Genomic DNA, 19498 nt, shown 5'->3' with positions numbered 1-19498 from the left:
TCCTGGCTACAATAGCTACAGGAACTCTGAGGAAAAGATGATTCAGCCGCAGGCTTAGCAACTCCTGTAAAGAGGATTGAACCCATGATGACATAGGCCTAGGAATCGAACACTGAGATTCACACATATGGCATCACCAGTGTGTATTGTAGTAGCGTCTCTCTGAAAGTTGTTATTCTTCTTCTGGTTTAGCCAATCTTAGAATGGAAGTGTTTAGTGTCAGTAGTATAAACTGAATGTGCCTCAGCCGGATAAAGTGTTAAGCTTTTGTAAATGCTAATTGTTCTATCTGCTCAACTGGAGAATATGGATGTTGACGAGATGAAACTCCAGGCGTGACTTGTTCTCTGAGGCACATTTGGTGTCTCTATATAGAATGTATTTCTTTTCAATGTTCATTTTATTAATAACCACAAAAATCCAATTTCTATTTTTAATATTTTACATTAATAATTTTTTGTTTGGGTTTAAATAATTGTAAATGGTCTTTTTCCAATTTTTTCCATTTCACTTCCTCTAATATTTGTTATGGAACCTCACCAGTATGGCCAGCATCACAAAGAATTATAATAACAGTTATTACCAATGACTCTATCTGATGCCAGCACAATAAAACTAGGAATTCTTAACGTCTACCTCTACTTTTCTGTGTTCTTAGGAGCAGTGCACTTGAGATGGCCCTCTGGACATGTCCTTCAATATCTGAAGTTCTTCACTCAACACAAATGCTATAATGAGCATACTTGCACTTAGGGCTGTATATTGGCCTTGCGTGAATTGAAGATACTTTCCTGAGGAAGATACTCTGTGAGGAATTGAAACAACCTGATCCAATGTTCAGAGACAGAGCAACAGTAAGATTTAATGAAACAGGTATTTGTTTGTAGAAATTTTGTGAGAAAAGCATAATCAAAACTTTGCCATTTCTTTCATCCATTTCTTCGAAAAGAGAGGATCCTCTTCCCCCCTACACCTTCACTGACACGTCAGTAAATCAAATTTCATGAGTATAAAACTGATGTGAGATCAAAATCCAGGCCTGAGAATTGCCAGAGGACAGTGTCATGCATGAAGAATCATGGTATGTTCATGATATTCATATTTCTTGCACCTCAAAGGAGTGCTCTGTCGGTTCTCCTCAGGGCCGGCTCTAGGTTTTTTGCCACCCCTGGAATTCTGCCGCCCCAACAACGTGCTTGGTTTGCTGGTGCCTAGAGCCAGCCCTGGTTCTCCTACTCCTGCTGTGAAACTTAAGCCTTGTCGAGTTTTGCCATGGTAGTTAAAAGATCTTGGAGTCATCGTGGATAGTTCTCTGAAGATGTCCACGCAGTGTGCAGAGGCGGTCAAAAAAGCAAACAGGATGTTAGGAATCATTAAAAAGGGGATAGAGAATAAGACTGAGAATATATTATTGCCCTTATATAAATCCATGGTACGCCCACATCTCGAATATTGTGTACAGATGTGGTCTCCTCACCTCAAAAAAGATATTCTAGCACTAGAAAAGGTTCAGAAAAGGGCAACTAAAATGATTAGGGGTTTGGAGAGGGTCCCATACGAGGAAAGATTAAAGAGGCTAGGACTCTTCAGCTTGGAAAAGAGGAGACTAAGGGGGGATATGATAGAGGTATATAAAATCATGAGTGATGTTGAGAAAGTGGATAAGGAAAAGTTATTTACTTATTCCCATAATACAAGGGGTCACCAAATGAAATTAATAGGCAGCAGGTTTAAAACAAATAAAAGGAAGTTCTTCTTCACGCAGCGCACAGTCAACTTGTGGAACTCCTTACCTGAGAAGGTTGTGAAGGCTAGGACTATAACAGTGTTTAAAAGGGAACTGGATAAATTCATGGTGGCTAAGTCCATAAATGGCTATTAGCCAGGATGGGTAAAGAATGGTGTTCCTAGCCTCTGTTCATCAGAGGATGGAGATGCATGGCAGGAGAGAGATCACTTGATCATTGCCTGTTAGGTTCACTCCCTCTGGGGCACCTGGCATTGGACACTGTCGGTAGACAGATACTGGGCTAGATGGACCTTTGGTCTGACCTGGTACGGCCGTTCTTATGTTCTTATGGTTGGGGATGTGAAGAAATCAGTGCTTTTGCAACTATAGCTTATCTTGTTTGATGAACTGGTTTCAGCTATAGCAGCAAAAAAGGTTTTTTTGCTGGTATAAGCTGCATCTACACAAGGAGGGCTTGCCAGTATAGCTCTACCTGTATCACTGTACCAGCAAACACTTGCTAGTGTAGACAAAACCTTAGGGAATAAAAGGAAATTTGAAACAATTCAACAACGAGATGTGCACAGTTGTTCTGGCCAGGAGCAAAACCCCACTGAACCACTGTATCCTTGCATGCAGATTGTCACCTAGTGTTCTGTTCAGAGAAAATTGTGCCAGAAATCTAGTCATAAGCATTGTCACATCCGAAATTTGAGCCACACAGGATCAGCCAACATAATTGTCAGCTGCACCTCATTACTCATTTTTGACCCAAATCTACCTCTGTCCCACACAGACCTGCTATTAACTCACTTTTCATTACAGTACTGTATTGCTTTTGGCACTGGAAATGCAGAATCAGGAAACTGAAGTTATGGCAGTGTTATTTACCTTAAAGAAACTAACATTAAACATCAATTTAAGCTTCCTCGGCTATTTTTTTTGGTGTGTCCTTTATTTTGCCCCTGACCTATATTTTGAAAGCCCATGTTCCATGTTTAGGACTTGGTATTTTGAGAGCAATGCCAGAGATGGACTTAACAGAATTGGAGAATTTGGGGGTTTCTTTTGTTTAGTGTAGCTAGTGTAACGTGATTTGTCAAGTGGATCACAATCCTAGAAATCATATAGGTGTCCTTGCATTGCAGAAGATCTCGTGGTCTCTGTGTCATAGGCTGGACAACTTCGGGGTCAGTAATCCTTCACGCCCAAATAGAACAGCAAAGATCTATTATTAATAGTAGCTGAGATGAGCCAAGAAGGAAACATTCAGATCTTGATCCAAGTTAGATTTGGGCAAGGATTATGGGCTCAGATTCAAGACTGAATCCATGCTTGGGTTCAAGTTTGGTCCCACAGGTCTGAAATTGCATGAGCTGTTCTCGTGAGATTTCTGCTGGGAGCCTCCCAATTTCAGTTTTTATTGTAAATGTTTTTGTATAGCCCTAGAATTTTCCGAGCTCAGGACCAGATTAATGCATGGGCCAGATTAGTACATAGGCTACTAGGAACATGCCTTGGGCCCAAATTCATGGGTGGGGTTGGGTGAGAAAAGGGTATATTTTGTTTTGGTTAACCAATGCAGATTTGCTTGCAAAATGAAAGAACTTCACCCACTGGAATGAGTGGTGTTGTGACCTGGCACACAGGGTCGCTCCACCACTCAAATTTGGCCCCGGCACCTCTCTGTCATGATGGAGGGCTGCCATCTCAAATTTGAATGAGTGACATTGTGACTTGGTGCTCGGAGTCGCACTTCCCCTGACACTCAAATTTGTCCCAGCTGCCCCTCCATCATATTGTGACCCCATGTGCCAGGTCGCAATGACACTCTCACAAGACAGTGAAGTTCTTTCAGTCTACACCAGTGGATTGGCTGACAGAAGTAGTCCTCACACAAAGCTAAGACTCATTTTGCTATTCCAATCAAAGCCAAGATGAAAGGAGGGCACTGGATGAAGAAACAACTTCCTTCTCCAACAGCAATACGTGGACAGTCTGGGATGGGAATTTACTGCAATGGCATGTATGGGAGGGAACATCACTGAAGTGTATTTTCCCCCTTTCTTTCAGTGTATCGACTGTTTGTTGTTATTCATAATAGAAGGTGGAGGCCCAGAAGGGTATGTTTGCTGAGGGCCCAATGATAGGTAAATCTGTTCCCATCCCAGCTAGCTGTGGTTAAAAAAAAATCCGTACACAAAGAACAACAAAAGAAGTGGGATTAGACCTTATACTTCATCTAGTTGTCGGAAGGAGGTTTCTAATCTTATTTTAGCACATTCCTTTATTGAATTCTTGTCATGTGGAGGCCTTACAATATTTTGGTCTCACTTGGGGCAAGAGGGTGGTAGGGAGCTCATTCATCCAAACTCAGAACTCACTCAGACATCATGAGTTCTCAGTTTAAACTCCGAAACTGTAGGTTTGAATTCCATTTGGGTCTAGCAAAACATGAGTTCTGGGCTGCAGATTGGGGACTTCTGGTTTGGGTTGGGTTGCCCTCGTGTAACCTAGAACTAGGGCAAGAAGACCTTTCCAGTGAGACTCTTTACAGTTTCCATTGCATGAGCTTCCCTTGGAAAACAAAAAAAAGTTCCAGAGGGTTTACTTAGAGATTTAAGCTCTCTAGAGTAAGGACCATCTTTTTGTTGTGTGTTTGTACAGTAACTAGCACAGTGGTGTCCTGGCCCATAACCGGGGCTGCTAGATGCTACGATACTATAACCAATAAATGATAAACCCAACTGAGTTTTCCCATCCTTTGTCTCTAATAATGGGAGAAGTTTCAAATCACAGGTTTTCTCACTCCATTTTTAGTCTTTTTAAAACCTTTTGAAACTGAAAATCGATGCATCGGTGCTAACAACTGGTCAGGAACTGGGGAGGTGATGTTGATCAAGTGGGGGGGAAGACATACATTGACATTTACAGATTCTAGAGCAAAAGTAACAAAATCCAAGAGGCATTCCGTAAGCCCTGCAACTGTCTCTACACTAGGGACAGATCTCAAATCGATTCCTCACCAGAAATGTGATTTTCCCATGGGAGGATATGACAGGGGCAGACACAGCGTGACTATTTTCTCTTGTGTTTTATTCGATAGTTTCAGAACACACTGTTCTGTTCACTTGCATGGAGCTGTGTGTGTGTGTGTGAAAATAACTTTGTTAAATGGACGCTGTGCGATTTTGTCCTTGCACTTATCTCCAAGCTCATTCAGCCAGAAAGCGCCTCATCCCCAGCTGTGTGTTTACTCTGCATTTTCTCTCTCGCACACGCAATCGATTAGCTTTTTTCTTTTCCCTACTGAAACCCTCATCCTCAGGACATCTCTTATCATATGTTCGAGGTCTCTTTTCAACTTTGCCACAGCTGCTTGGTATATTTTATTTTCCATTAATTGATTTTTGGTGCCTACTCTTTTGAAATGCTTTTTAAGTAATAGTTAATTCCTGCCATTAAAGATAATACCGCCTCCTATGAAAGACCATTAGAAATCATTTCATTCAGCCCAACCAAATGGGGTCCATCTCTGATGCATGCATAAGGCACTTTAGCTACAAGTGTTTCATGTATTATGATGAACAAACCTCAACAAATTTGGAGGTTCAGTTTATCAAAGCTCCAGACACTTAAGATTCTCACCCATAATAGCCAAACCTATTTGGACTTTTCATTCTCATGTGACCATCTTTCCTCCACCAGCATCGACAGATGTTTCTCCCAGGACATATTGATTTAGGCTTCGAAGTCTGATAATTGGGCCTCCTTGTTGAAAAGAAGTGGAGGCCTGTTGGGGATTGGGAGGGGAACATGGGTCATTGTCATCTCTGAACTCTTTCTAACCGAAGAAAGGTTCTAGACTAGGTTGGGTCGACCATTTGTTTCATTAGTCATTCATTTAACTAATTTCTGAAGCACATTTCACCATGACTTCTCCTTCAATTGTGGGAAGTTAACCCAGTTCATCAAATGCTCAGCAAAATAAATGGATTTGCAGCAATCCCAGAAAGCTGCTAACTTCAGGCAGGGCTGGCGCTTCCATTTAGGCGACCTAGGCGGTTGCCTAGGGCACCAGGATTTGTGGGGGGCGGCATTTTGCCGCCCTCGGCAGCAATTCGGCGGTGGGGGGTCCTTCCGTCCTCCGGGTCTTCGGCGGCAATTCTGCGGTGGGTCCTTCACTCGCTCCGGGACCCACCGCCGAATTGCCCCGAAGACCGGGAGTGCGGAAGGACACCCCCCGCCGCAGAATTGCCGCCAATGACCAGGAGCGTGGAAGGACCCCAGCCTAGGGCGCCAAAAACCCTGGCGCCGCTCCTGACTTCAGGTTCGGATGGCTCTGCCAAGAGGAAGAATTCCCAGAGGCAAGGGCCCCTCCGGTGAGAGAGCCCAGCTTCTGCACTGTTGAAGTGAAAGAGCCCAGTTATCAGACACTGCATAGTTGCTGTAGCAAGTACTTTGCAGCCACTCTGACAGGCAATCTCTCACATAATCTGGTCCCAGGCCTTGTGAGTACAACATCCCCCACAATCCATAGCAAATGGGCTGTACCTCTCCCCTGTGCAAGCAGATAAAACACAGCAGTTGTTGCTGTGGGTTCTAGGACTAAGCCATGGCCCTCACTGTAGCCACCAGAAGTTCTGCCTCCAGCGGTGGAGCAAGGTAGCGGTTCAGTGTCTCTAGACCAGTTTGCTTTACCATTTCATTGGGAGGTTTCGTTGTGTTTTGGCAATATCAATCTCACTTCAGCTTCTGGCTCCTCTCTCCCTCTCATCAGCTGAGGAATCACCAGAGAACTGAGACTCTAACCCTCTCTACCAGGCCCCCTCCTCCTCTCCCACCCATCCAACAACAGAGCAGCCACCTATGTTCTGAGCCAAGTCCAAGAGGTGCTTCCACGGCTGAGCTACACCCAGTCTGTTGCCAGTCAGCAAACCCTCATTCCGACATGGGACAATAAGATTTGGCTCTTACAAACAAAAGTTCAAATGGAGCATGTAAAGGTTCTCCCAGAAGTGGACATGACCCATCACAGCCTTTAGTCTACTTCCCCAAGCACCATTTCAAGGCTGGTGAAAAAACCCTAAACACTAAGCAAAGGAAGGAAACCATTATCCAAAGCATTTGAAAAGGAAGGAGATTTGGTAACAAAACCACAGCACCAGACGTGGCTTCCTTGCCTTGGCTGCGTTTTCTTTCAGCCACGTTTTGGCCAAGATGCCATTGGCTCTTCCTCCTGTAAAATACAAAACTCCAGCTCCCTTCCAGTGCATGAAAATCATTAAGACCCGTGAGTGAGTCTGTGGGACCGTTTTAGCTAACGATTAACCTTTAGCCCTCCTTCCCCTCGTGCATTTGTATTAAAAGGGCAACCTGGAGAGCAGCAGCAGCAAAGATGAGTGCGTCATTCCCTAAAGCTACAGACTAAGGGCTTTTTCCAGGTGTGGAGTCCACCGATAAAGAGTTTGGAACCAGCAAGCCAGGCAGTGAGAGGACTGAACTTGCTCAACGCTCCACTTTGTGACCAAGCTTTACTCAGGATGTTTCTGAGATTCATCCTGTTGTGTTCAGTGATGCCACCAATGTTTGTATGGTGCAGCCTGCAGCTACTGACTTTTCAATGCCTTCAGCTCCATGCTCTTCTCTGTTCTGGGGAGTCTCTTCTAACTAGAGAGATTATAGCGCTGCCTTGTACTGAAGTCTAGTGGTTAGAGCCAGCTGTTGGGAGTCAAGACTCTGAAAGTCTCTTCCTGGCTCTGCCATCAACTCACTGTGTGACTTTGGGTAAGTCACTTACCACCTCTGGCCTCAGTTCCCCGCTCTAGAAAATGAGGAGAGTGCAGGGGTTTTGTGAGGCTTCAGTCATCAAGAGTTGTAATGCCTGTTGAGATTCTTGGAGGAAAAGATACTTTATAAGGGTAAAGCGTTCTGATTAACATTCATGTTACCTCACAAGGGCTCGCCAGTTAGTTCACTCCTGGCTGAAGAAAAGATGCAGGGAGATGAACGCTGTTTGCACTCATTTCATTTCATACAGGCCTGATGCCATTAAGCTGTTTAAACAGACTCTCTTCAGCAATAGTTGGAAACGTGACCGTGTGATTCCTCGGCGCCTCGCGGCACATTAACCCAGTGAGTGCTCAGAAGGGAGAGCTGCCTGCCACCTCACAGCAGCAGCATGTCCCACCTCGTGGTGCGCGGCAGACGGATCAACTGGACTCTGGTGCTGGTGCTGGGGTATCTCTTTTATCTCCTCCTGGGGGCCATGGTGTTCCAGCTGCTGGAGAAGCAGGCAGAGGCCCAGTCTCGGGACCAATTCCAGCTGGAGAAACTCAAGTTCCTGCAGAACTACACGTGCTTGGACAAGCAAGCCCTGGAGCAGTTTGTGCAGGTAAGAGGAGCAGGCTGCCCAGCTCTGAGCTCAAGGCTTAGTTTGGTCCTGGAGGGTTTATCCATTTTTACTAAAAATGAGCAGGTCGATTTAACATCTGTGCAATTAAAGAACTAGCCGTCTAAAGAAAGGCAGATGCTGTGCAAGCTCCCTCCACACAGTTCTGCCATTTCACCTCAATCCTGACCTACAGCACGTCTTGCCTTTCCCACAGTGAGGCTCCCCAAACGCACACTTCCACTGTTGCAACTGACGGCTGCCTCACTGTAATTCCCCTCTCCCAGTCCTGTGCCCAGCTCAGCCCTTTGGTACTGCACTGATGAACACTATTGCAAACCTTAAGAAAGAAAGGCAGCTCTGCCAGTGCACCTCAGCCCAGACCTGTATCGTCTCTGCACATCTCTGCCTGGACCCTGTCCAGCAGCACCCCTTGCTATTCCAGCTCTAGCCCTTTCAAATGCCATGAGCTATGCCATGTTGTACTGTGGTTTTGGCAAGTAGGTAAACATCCACAAGGTACCAGGTTAAGATGTGTAAACTCCATTTCATTTGTTACCTCAGGCAGTATTTGACACCAGGTCTGCAGAAGTGAAAGCATGTACAGTGAGATCTTTAAACTCATTTACTTTGTCATTTAGAGGAACCAACACAACATGTACTTGCATCTGGTCCAATGTGCACTCAAAATAAATGGGTTTTAAACTTAAAACAGGTTCAAGGCCAGTTGCAATACCCTCTGAGGTTACTGAAAGCTGTGCTCCTTGGTTGTAGTATGCAATGACAGGGCAATAAGAAATCCTTGAATCAATCAGATCTCTTCTTCATGCTTCTAATTTCTCCAGCAGCAGACTGGGAGCCTTTCCTTCCTACCGTTTCAGTAAGGCCATTAAATTACTCCAAACAGGATGCCAATTTGCACTGTATTCTTGGTCTGATGGGTTTCCACCGATCAATTTCCAGATCAACAAAAAGCCCGGCAGGCACAGTAGATGAACTTGATAGAAGAGTGAAGTACAGATCACAAAGGTAGCAGGAAGTGAATGATTCTGCCTGAACCTTGGTCCATTAGGGTCACTGGGTAATTACAAATACTGCAATGTATTACTTGTTGAGTGCTTTGCACTGCACGGAATATGACAGAGAAGAGAGCCCTGATGTCCAGATACGGAGAGACGATGACTCTCAGCTCTGTGCCCAATTGGGATATCTTCATAGGGCTAATGTGTTATTTAGTCCAGTCCCTAATAACCTAGGAAGCTTCCTGAGTGCCAAATTCTCCTGTCTTACACCAATAGAACTATATTAAAAGGAAAGGGATTGCACTGGTGTCATTGAAAGAAGTTTGCTGAGCCTCTGGTTGTATTGAATACAAAGAATGTTTCAACTGCTAGCTGTTCTGGCAAGAACCAGCAGAGGGCACCAAAGTATCAGCTATAATGTATCAGACTTGAAACAACTCACACTCAAAAACAGCTCACTAGATCACAGGGAGAGCTGTGAAGGACAAGCAGAGAACTGTGTGTCATCCGTCACAATGCCTTTTAGACACATTTCCAGCTATTATTAATAAGAAGGAATAAAACTCTTCCAAAAGTGAATCCCTAGCTCTGAGAGCACAGCTAAGAAACCATCACCTGTCGGTAGTCTTTATTGTATACTTGTTCAATCATGAGACACCCGTCTACCCAATCTGAAGTGTTGCGCTACTCTGAAAAGTGACTGTGTAAAAGGCATTGTTGCAGCTCTGTGCTTATTGTGTGCCAGTGTCACGGCGTCAGCTTTGCTCAGTTAAATTGAAAAACTGGACTTTCTGACTCCCAGCCCTGCAACTCCACCCGCTGGGTTCTGAGAGTCAAAAGTTAGTGTTGCTTCAGGCTCATACATTATCTCCAGTAACCACATTTGGACTTGACCTCCATTAGCAATTGAGTTGATTCTTCAAGAAGCCGATTCCTGTTGTTCCATCTCCATTCGCGGTGCAGGGCTAGAATGAGAAACATTGAGATGGGCCTGATCTGAACAGCCTGGAACATCAGGAAATTCACATAAAACTTTGTGACCTGGGCCCATCTCTGGTAAAAACGTATTTTGTGTCAGAAAATGAAGTAGAGCTGACCCTAGATACAGACAGGAAGCAGAATAGCTGCATAAAGAGGAGCCCTTTTTACAGTCACTTTGCTGCCCAGGCCCACGCTTCCAGCTATTTGTCAGATAACATCAATCCTGAAACACAGAGCCAAACCCTTGGCGATGGCTAAGGAGAATGCAGTGCATGTGGGGAGGAAGGAATAAAAAGTGGTATAAAGTTCACCTTTGCTCTCTTCAGCTCCTGTGATAGCTCTATGCAGGGCTGGTCCCCTTGCGGAGGGCTGCTCTAATTTACATTGGGTGCTAATGGTCCCAAGAGAACCAAAAAGGCAGCGATGCAGTATTGGAGCATACCAGCTTTACCCCTTTTCCCCAGCCAGACCCCACTACACCAGCATCAGGGGTTGGAGGCGGTAGAAGCCATTCTGCTAACGTTTTGTCCCTGAGGATCCTTCTTACGCTGGAATGATCTGCCTGGGACTGGATATGTCAGTGGCACAGCCAGATCCTGCTAGCGTTGAGTCACAAAGCAGACAGACCACACTGGAAGATATGGCCCACAGTGTCAGGATATGGATGTGACGGTCCAGAGATGGTGTTTATGGCTGGAGTATTTAAAAGGTGTTTTAAAAATGCATTACATTTTCCTTCTGCACTTGGCATGGGCAGTTTAGTGGAGATTATACTTCTGAGCATTTGCACTTTGAACTGCAGAGAACGGAGAGTTGCTCCTTGTGGGCCATGGACTAGAGCTGAGGTTCTTTTAGGCATTCTGAGTGGCAAAGGACTGAGATTTGTACCGCAGTGCAGTCTGAAATTTCATTCTTCTCTCCTCATTCTCACTTAAAACCACAGCAGTCATTTTGGATAGTTTGATTTGTCAAACTCCCGGAAGAGGTTTTTAATGTCCAGAACAAAGCTATTTGGTAGTAGAAGGGAGAGAAGTGTGAATGGCGCTACTATAACGGAATCGAATGTGGCCACATGCACAACAGTCTTAACTGATGGGTTTCACACTCTTTGCAGATTCCCAGATGTTGTAGGAATTGTTACTGAAAGAATAATGTAAGGTATTAAACTCCAACCAACCAAAAGTTGTGTTATTCAGTGTGCATCAGATCAGCTAACATTTCAGAAGCAGTGCAATCCACATTGCCCTGGAATGAGGCATTGCAGAGATAATGCCCCAGCAGCAGTCAAGGGTTTGGGTTTTGAATGAGCATCCCCCAACCTTTAGCACTGATCTCCTGGTTGTTGGGTCGTTGAGGCTGAGATGGCTATCAGGGCCACACACTCAGCTCCTCTAGGTCTTGTGTCACTCTAGAAGCAACCCTTTCTGCTGATTAAGGAGCAGGGTGGTGGGTGCACAAATGGGGTTCATTCAGTCACCTGATGGAAGGATGAGGGCCAGGACCTTGGAGCTCAAAAGTGGTGAGAGGAAAATAGAACAGATCCTCACAACTCCAACAGATGCCACCGCCCTGTGGAGGGAATATTACAGCAGCCAAGCAACATTCTATTCACCCAGCGGCATTTAGTTGGTGTAGCGAGGCGGCCTGGTTCCCTGCCGGTCTGGAGGGGGACGAGCCCTTCCAGACGCCAAAGTGGGCAGAGCCAGTGGAGCTTGCACCCGCCCCCCAGAGGTCAGGGAGCAGGACAGGAAGTACAAAAGCCCAACCCCAGAGCTCACTAGAGGCCCGGCTGCTGGAGAAGCCAGACGCCTGTGGCCTAGCTCCCAGTTGGGAGACTCCTGCAGTTTGTGACTGACCCGAGGACTGGCCAGATGCTGACCAGACCCCGGAGAAGCTGGTAAACCTGCCTGTGGCAAGTTACCCAGAGGAGCTGCCAAGCCTACCGCTCACCGGGTACCCAGAGGAGCCCATGGTGCTTGATTCCTTGGAAGACTCCGTCCAGACACAGATATCTCTAGAGGGGGAGGTAGGAAGTAGCTCAGGGGCAGCCGACCCTAGTCTGTCTGCAGCACACCCATAGCTGATGTCAGTGTGTTGCAGCCAGGATCCCCACTGACGCAGCAGCGGGTCTTCTGCCGCTGCTAGGGCCCCGGGCTGGGACGCAGTGGGTGGGAGGGCCTGCGTCCCCTCTGCTACCCAATGTGCGAGTGTCAGGCTCCCCCTCTCCCAGGTCCTTTAGCGCCAGGACCTGGGCCTCCTAAACCTATTTGTCTGCTCAGCCCCTGCCTGAGGGCCTGAGCTACAGACTCTCTACTGCCCCCAGGGCCTGAGTTATTGAACTGTTTGCTCAGCCCCTGCTTGAGGGCCTGAGCCCCTGCCTGTTTGCCGCCCAGCCAGGCTAATTCCCCGACTCACCTGACCTAGGTAGTGAGGCGGCCTGGTTCCCTGCCGTCCTGGAGGGGGACGAGCCCCGGCCGAACCCCCTACAGTTGGATATAAGGATCTAGGGGTTATAGTGGATCACAAATTGAATATGAGCCAACAATGTGATGCAGTTGCAATAAAGGCTAAAATCATTCTGCAGTGTATGTGTTGTAGGTAAGACACTGGAGGTAGCTGTCCTACACTACTCGGCACTGGTGAGGCCACAGCTGGAGTACTGCATCCAATTCTGGGTGCCGCACTTTAGGAATAATGTGGACAAATTGGAGGGAGTCCAGAAGAGAGCAACAAAAATTATAAAAGAAAACCTGGCCTATGAGGAAATGTTAAAAAAACGGGCAAGTTTAATCTTGAGAAAAGAAGACCCAGCGGGGACCTGATAACAGTCTTCAAATATGTTAAGGGCTGTTCTAAAGAGGACAGTGATCAGTTGTTCTCCATGTCCACTGAAGGTAGGCCAAGAAGTAATGGGCTCAATCTGCAGCAAGGAAGATTTAGGTTAGATATTAGGAAAATGTTTCTAACTATAAGGAAACTGGAATAGGCTTCCAAGGGAGGTTGTGGAATCCCCATCATCAGAGGTTTTTAATAACAGTTTAGACAAACACCTGCCAAGAATGGTTGAGGTATAGTTAGTTCTGAGCAGTGCAGGGGGATGGACTAGATGAATTCTTGAGGTCCCTTCCAGCCCTAGGATTCTATGATTTTTGACAGACAAGTAAAATATTTCATATTACAACTGAATTTGGGTAGCTGCACTCCCTTTGCCCATGTTGACTTCAGCCCACTTCAACACCCAGCAGGTGAGAGCAGTCTAGAGCAGCAGAGGATGTCTCATTAATTAGCCCCAGGGTCTCAGACAGAAAGGAAAGGCCTGGAGATGATTGGTGGAGATACTGAGAAACTATAGCTAAAAACAGAACTCACCCTCATGATGTAGAGGTGAGCCAGCCACTCCTCCCCCTCCACCCACAAACATGCATGAGTCACACATAAGTCTGGGATGAGATGGAGAGTGGGAGGGATGGAGGAGGAGCAACCTTTGTTTTTATGGTTTAGCATCACTTTGTTTCCCTAATTCAAGCATTTTCGTTGCCCCCTCCATTCCGGTCCCTTCATCCTCCAGCAAGTTACTGAAATGTTCATACTTGGGTGCTCCTGTTCGCCTATAAGGAGGGCACAGGCCTCTGGCCAGCTCTACTCCTCAGGCCTTTGCTGAGCCACTGAGAGACCTATATCAGGTCCTTTTGGTCAAACTCTAACCTGTCTAGAAACTCCATTGCTTATTACACATCTAAGCTTGCTTGAGACATCCATCAACACTCACCTGTCCATCCTTTTACCTGACGATCTCTTTATCATGAGCCTATACATGTTGCTCACCTATCTGTCTTGTGCTTTTCTTCTGCTTCAGGTCATCCTAGAAGCATGGGAGAAAGGGGTTAACCCAGAAGGAAACTCTACCAACCCCAGCAACTGGGACTTCAGCAATTCTTTCTTTTTTGCAGGAACCGTTGTCACAACTATAGGTGAGGCAGCCTCTCTTCCTATTAACCTCTTCCTCTGACAACAGATGCTTCCTCCAACTGTCCTGTGAAAGACTGAATTGCTAGTGACAGCTGGATAGACTAGACCTGTCAGGAGAGTCTGTATCAGTATGGGGCATATTTAAAGCGCCACATTTTCAGCCAGCCTCCAATTCTGCATGTTCATTTTGCACACCCAGCTTATTGCACCTTCAAAAGTGGGCACATGCCCATTTTGCAACTGCAAAGCCTTCATCTGCGTATGCAGATTGGGTGACTGTGCTGTGTGTGCAAGACAGGTACTGCATCTGCTTGTGCAAACCAAGTTAGTTGCGTTCATCACAAAATTTTTCATGTCCCGTGTTCATTTGATAGTGACAAAGATTTGGGGCCCAATCAGTGGCTGTGCCGTTTTCTCCAGCCAGAATTCTGTCTGGAAAGGTGTGAATAAGCAGGGCCTCAATGGAACTGAACTAAATTGACCTTCCAAACCTTTGGAGGTTCTTCCATGGGCAGTACTCCGACTCTAGAGCCTTTTAATGTAATTGTCCCTTTTTTCTCTCCTTCACTGCAGGTTACGGTAACTTGGCCCCCAGTACGGTGGCTGGGCAGGTGTTCTGTGTGTTTTATGCCTTGTTTGGGGTGCCGCTTAACCTGGCCTTTCTCAACCAGCTGGGGAAAGGACTCAACGCACACCTGATCACTCTGGAGAGATGGGTGCACAAGCCGGGCCGTGCTCGGGTACAGTGTCCATTTATCATTGGTCTTCCTCTGTTTTAAAGCTAATTGGTTTTCTGAAACAGGTGGCACCTCAGGCTTTGCTGCTGCCTGTTTGTGTGTATGTCCTGGGACATCATAATCATGTGTCCTTTCTATATCAGGAAGTTAACACATTTATAGATGATGACTTTGAAGTAATTTGCTCTTGTCTGAAGGAAACGATCTTTGCCTGTCTTAAGCCCTGATTCCCCAAAACACGTTAGCATGGTCTTAACTTTGAGCATGTGCCTAAGTCCCATTGACTTTGATGGACTACAAGTATGTACACAAGTGCTGCACTGAATCAGGCCTACGGTGCCCAGCCTGTAGTAGTTTTAAACTACAGTAGAACCTGAGAGTTACAAACACCTCTGACAAAGTGGGTATTCACCCATGAAAGCTCATGCTCCAATACGTCTGTTAGTCTATAAGGTGCCACAGGACTCTTTGCTGCTTTTACAGATCCAGACTAACACGGCTACCCCTCTGATATCTGAAATGTTTGTAACTTTAAACAAAATGTTGTGGTTTTCTTTTAAAAGTTTACAACTGAACATTCACTCAATACATCTTTAAAATTTTACTATGCAGAAGAAAAATGCTGCTTTCCCTTTATTTATTTAGTAGTTTACATTTAACATAGTTAAATGCTGCTGCTGCTGCTGCCTGATTGCTTACTCCTGGTTCCAAATGAGGTGTGTGGTTGACCGGTCAGTTCATAATTCTGGTGTTCGTAACTCTAAGGTTCTACTGTATGCCAAGACAATTTCATTTTTTATTGGTCCATTCTAATCTGACTCCCTTCACCAATTGGACCAGCAACTCTGCACTTAATTCTTTTCCCTATGTTAATTTAAAAAGAGAGTAAGATAGATATTCACTCTGTGGGTAAGACCTGTCAGTAGGTCACCCAGTCTGAGTCAATCCAAATTTTGGAAAACAAGGTAAATGGAGAAAATCTGTTCTCCACATTTCTCTATAAAGGCTCTGTGGCTGGCCCCTGAAATCAGAGAAAAGAGAGATTAGAGAAGAGACTCAGATACCTGATCTATGAATGGCCCTTTGGCAAATCTATGGTCCATTCTGGCACACCCTGTTTTCTCAAAGTGGAGTCTCTATGTCTGTCTGTCTCTCTGGATCGCTCATCTCTAGGACTTGCTTTAACTGCTCATTCACTTTAGAAAGTCACAGTCCAGGAAAATAGGTTAGCTCTAAACTAGTGTTAGGAAATTAATTGATTATTTTTTCTAGCCATTCCTGGCTAGTCATCTCCCCGCACCCTATCGGTTTGTGTGATAAAGTGTGGAAGGGAGGTAGGGTAGGAGGGGAAATGCTGTGTGCCCGGGGGAGGAGGCGGGGCTGGGGATTTTGGGAAGGGGTTGGAGTGGGGCAGGGAAGGGGCGGAGTTCGGGCAGGGCCAGGGTGGCAAGGGGAAATTTTTTTGCTTGGAGCAGCAAAAAACTTGGAGTCGGCCCTGGTTGCAAACAGATGTTTGAAAATGTGATCTCAGCTCACCCAAGGCTCAGAAACTAGAAGGCAAATAAAAAGAACCCCTAATGTATTATTTTTTAAAACTTTCATGATTTTTTGAGGCCTGACTCATGATTTTTGAATGATTGGCACTAGCAATACTGCTGATGAATCCATTACTAGAAGTGCTTCAGTATCTGTAGAGAGAGAATATAACCAGGTCAGATTGCAGTTCATAAGAGGGGATGAGCATTTCTCCCTTCCATCTTGTCCTCTGATACCCACAATAATTGGGTTCTGTGGGGTACTGTACTTTCTACAAACCAGCAACAATAAAAAAAATCCACCAACCACCCCGTGACAGACACTCAATGCCACTGAGCTGCCATTTTCCTTCTCTCCTACAGGTAGTGCAGACGCTGGCATTGTCCCTCTTTCTGAGTGCCGGGACCTTGCTTTTTCTAGTATTCCCACCTATGATCTTCAGTTATGTAGAAGGCTGGAGCTATGGAGAAGGCTTCTACTTCACCTTCATCACCCTCAGCACCATTGGATTTGGGGATTATGTAGTAGGTAATGAAGGGGTGGGGTTGGATGAACTTTATAGGTCTGTGTTCTTAGGCCACTGTAAATTGGGAATAACTCTGCAGAAGTTAATGAGTTACACCAGTGCAAGTTTGGCATAAGTAGATGAGAATCTGGCCCTATGTCTCTACTAAGACTGCCAACAGGGCCGTTAAGTGTTGCCAATTGTGGTGATGGGTATGGATTCTTGGCCACTGAGAACTAGACTAAGACCCACCAAATTCATTTCACACAGGCCACTGAATACTGATTAGATAGTAACTGTTCCCAACCCAGTTTAGAGTGAGCCACAGACATAGAGGTGAAAGACTCTATATCCCATTATTAATCCTCCGAGCCATCCAGTCCCAATTAGTGTCACCCACGTATGGACTAGACAAGAAACTCTAGCAAACGTTTTTAGGAATCAAGCCATGTCTAATACTGAGCTGTCAGGGATTATAATTACAGGGTGAATACTAGTAGCAAGCAGAGGCCCTTGTAAGAAAATGTACCAAACGGCATCATATAATCCCCAGGGGCATTGGCTGTGCCCTAGAGTCACTGCCAGAGAGGAGGCCTTTCTCCTTTCTCTGCACCAGCTCACTTAAGCAATACACTTAACATATGAGGTAGAGAATGTCCACATGTGTAGAAAGAACAATAGGTTCTGTCACCGTCTCTGGGGTTTATCCTCCCCTCACTTCCCAGAAGTTTTGTGTGTGCATTGTGAGAGCCTCTTTGCCTTAAGGCCTGGCTGTGACACTGTGGAGATCAGTGATGCATTTGGTCCTTAGCTGATGCACTGACCATTCATTCACTAGAACTGCCATATGGGTATCAGTGACACACACACACCCATACACACACATATACAAAATGGCACTATTTGCTTGGTAATGTATTCAGCAAATAATATCTGATCCTCTCTGTTCAGAACTCAGGCATACTGCATACTACAGAAAAAAACATGGGTGTAATAAACTATGGGTGTGGCTAAAATAATATTCTAACATGTTAGAGAACCAGATGTAGAATAAAACATGCCTTTCTAATATGGTTATAACATGGTCATTTCTCATCAACACAGGCTAGAATGAATAATTTTACATAGCCCTGGTTAAGGTTAAACACCACATATTAGTTAAAGTTTGATTAAAGTAACAGCTTGATTGCATGGAGATGCCACAAATTGAGTAAATCAGTCACATTGCTTTCTTGTTCTATTTATTAGATGTATAGCAGGTATAGTAAAGTGGTCATGATAGGGTTAAATGGGTTACCCAGAGTAGTTTAGGGTGGAGCCATGCTCCGTGCCACTCTTACTTCTTGTTTAGTCAGTGGGAGTTTTCCCTTCACTGTGTTGTGATGCAGTTAAATAAAGCAGCAAGTTCCCAGGCTGCAGTTCTGTGTGCAGATGGGGCCTTACAATTTTGATTCCATCTATTCCAAACCGAACCTCAGACACTGGGGATATATCTACACTTAAAATGGTACAGCTGCGTTGCTGTAGTGCTTCAGCGTAGACACTACCTATGTCGACAAGAGGGGTTCTCCCATCAGCATAGGTAATCCACCTCCCCAAGAGGTGGTAGTAGGTCGATGGAAGAATTCTTCTGATGGATACATGGGGATTTAGGTCAGCTTAACTACACTGCTCGACGTGTGGATTTTTTCCACAGTCCTGAACGACATAGTTATGCTGAGTTAATTTTCTAGTGTAGGCCAGGCGTGAGCAAGAAAACACAGGAATCGTTCTAGGACATATGCCCACACACAGTAGATTTTGTGTGTGGGATCTGTGTAGCTCACATGACCTCGCAGTAGATCTTTGCATGAGGTTATGTGTGTTTTGCATCCTGTTGGCCTGTTTGCCAGTCCCAGGGGTCCAGTCTAACATGTTAAGTTTCATGGTTTTTTCAGGCACAGATCCTAACAAGCACTACATCTCGATGTACAGGAGCCTGGCAGCAATTTGGATTGTTTTTGGCTTGGCCTGGCTTGCTCTGGTCTTTAACTTGGGAGCTGACCTGATGGAAAAATTCCTTCAGCTAAAGTGGCACAAGCCTGGCACAGCAGAAGAAGCCATTACCAAGATGGAGGATGACCCTGATCAACCCAGAATCCACATACCGAGCTGAGAGAGGCTCATGGAGAGCACTTTAGAAAGAGCAAGGCTCCCCTGCTCCTGCCTCATACACACCAAGCAAGCTTTCTGGGTAAGAGATTGCTGGCTCTAAACCACAGGTTGCAGACTATCTCCAAGGGAGAAGATATTTTCAGAAGAAAGGAAAGCCCTTCATAGTGTAAAGGCAGCAGCTGAATAAAAACCTTTGAGGGAGTGAAACTGTAAAACAAACATCCCAGTATTCATCACTCACTTTCCACACAACGACCCCCTGGTGCAAGTTCCCCTGAAATAATTAATTACCATCCCTCTGATTTGATCTTTAGCTCCTGGAATTGAATTCTGTTGATCTCTGGCGTTCAGAAATCCATAGCGACTGCCTCACAGCGAGGGTGGGAATACCTGACATCAAGAGAACTGAGCTGAATTTCACTTCCAAGCAGACACAATGAGAAAAACAGGACCAGGCCTGGCCACCTGTTTAAC

At 45.5% G+C, this 19498-nt stretch overlaps 1 protein-coding gene across 1 annotated transcript; it reads left to right on the top strand.

Annotated features, from left to right (window-relative positions):
* The first annotated feature begins 7910 nt into the window (after window positions 1-7910).
* On the top strand, window positions 7911-19025 carry KCNK16 (potassium two pore domain channel subfamily K member 16). The gene is made up of 5 exons (XM_045010876.1): window positions 7911-8123; window positions 13980-14094; window positions 14666-14832; window positions 16728-16893; window positions 18808-19025. The coding sequence occupies exons 1-5, from the start codon at window positions 7911-7913 to the stop codon at window positions 19023-19025; spliced, it is 879 nt and encodes a 292-aa protein (XP_044866811.1).
* Window positions 19026-19498: the final 473 nt, after the last annotated feature.

The sequence above is a fragment of the Mauremys mutica genome, chromosome 3 (assembly GCF_020497125.1).
Source record: "Mauremys mutica isolate MM-2020 ecotype Southern chromosome 3, ASM2049712v1, whole genome shotgun sequence".
NCBI classification, from domain to species: Eukaryota; Metazoa; Chordata; order Testudines; family Geoemydidae; genus Mauremys; species Mauremys mutica.
Note: the sequence above shows the minus strand (reverse complement) of the source record. Positions and strands in the feature narration are given on the sequence as shown.

What these genes read in the sequence shown, in the direction of transcription:
- KCNK16 (XM_045010876.1), top strand. Translation starts at nt 7,911, where the DNA reads ATGTCCCACCTCGTGGTGCGCGGCAGACGGATCAACTGGACTCTGGTG. An exon ending in CCCTGGAGCAGTTTGTGCAG is followed by an intron (nt 8,124 to 13,979) that starts GTAAGAGGAGCA and finishes CTTCTGCTTCAG; the next exon opens with GTCATCCTAGAAGCATGGGA. An exon ending in ATTTGGGGATTATGTAGTAG is followed by an intron (nt 16,894 to 18,807) that starts GTAATGAAGGGG and finishes TGGTTTTTTCAG; the next exon opens with GCACAGATCCTAACAAGCAC.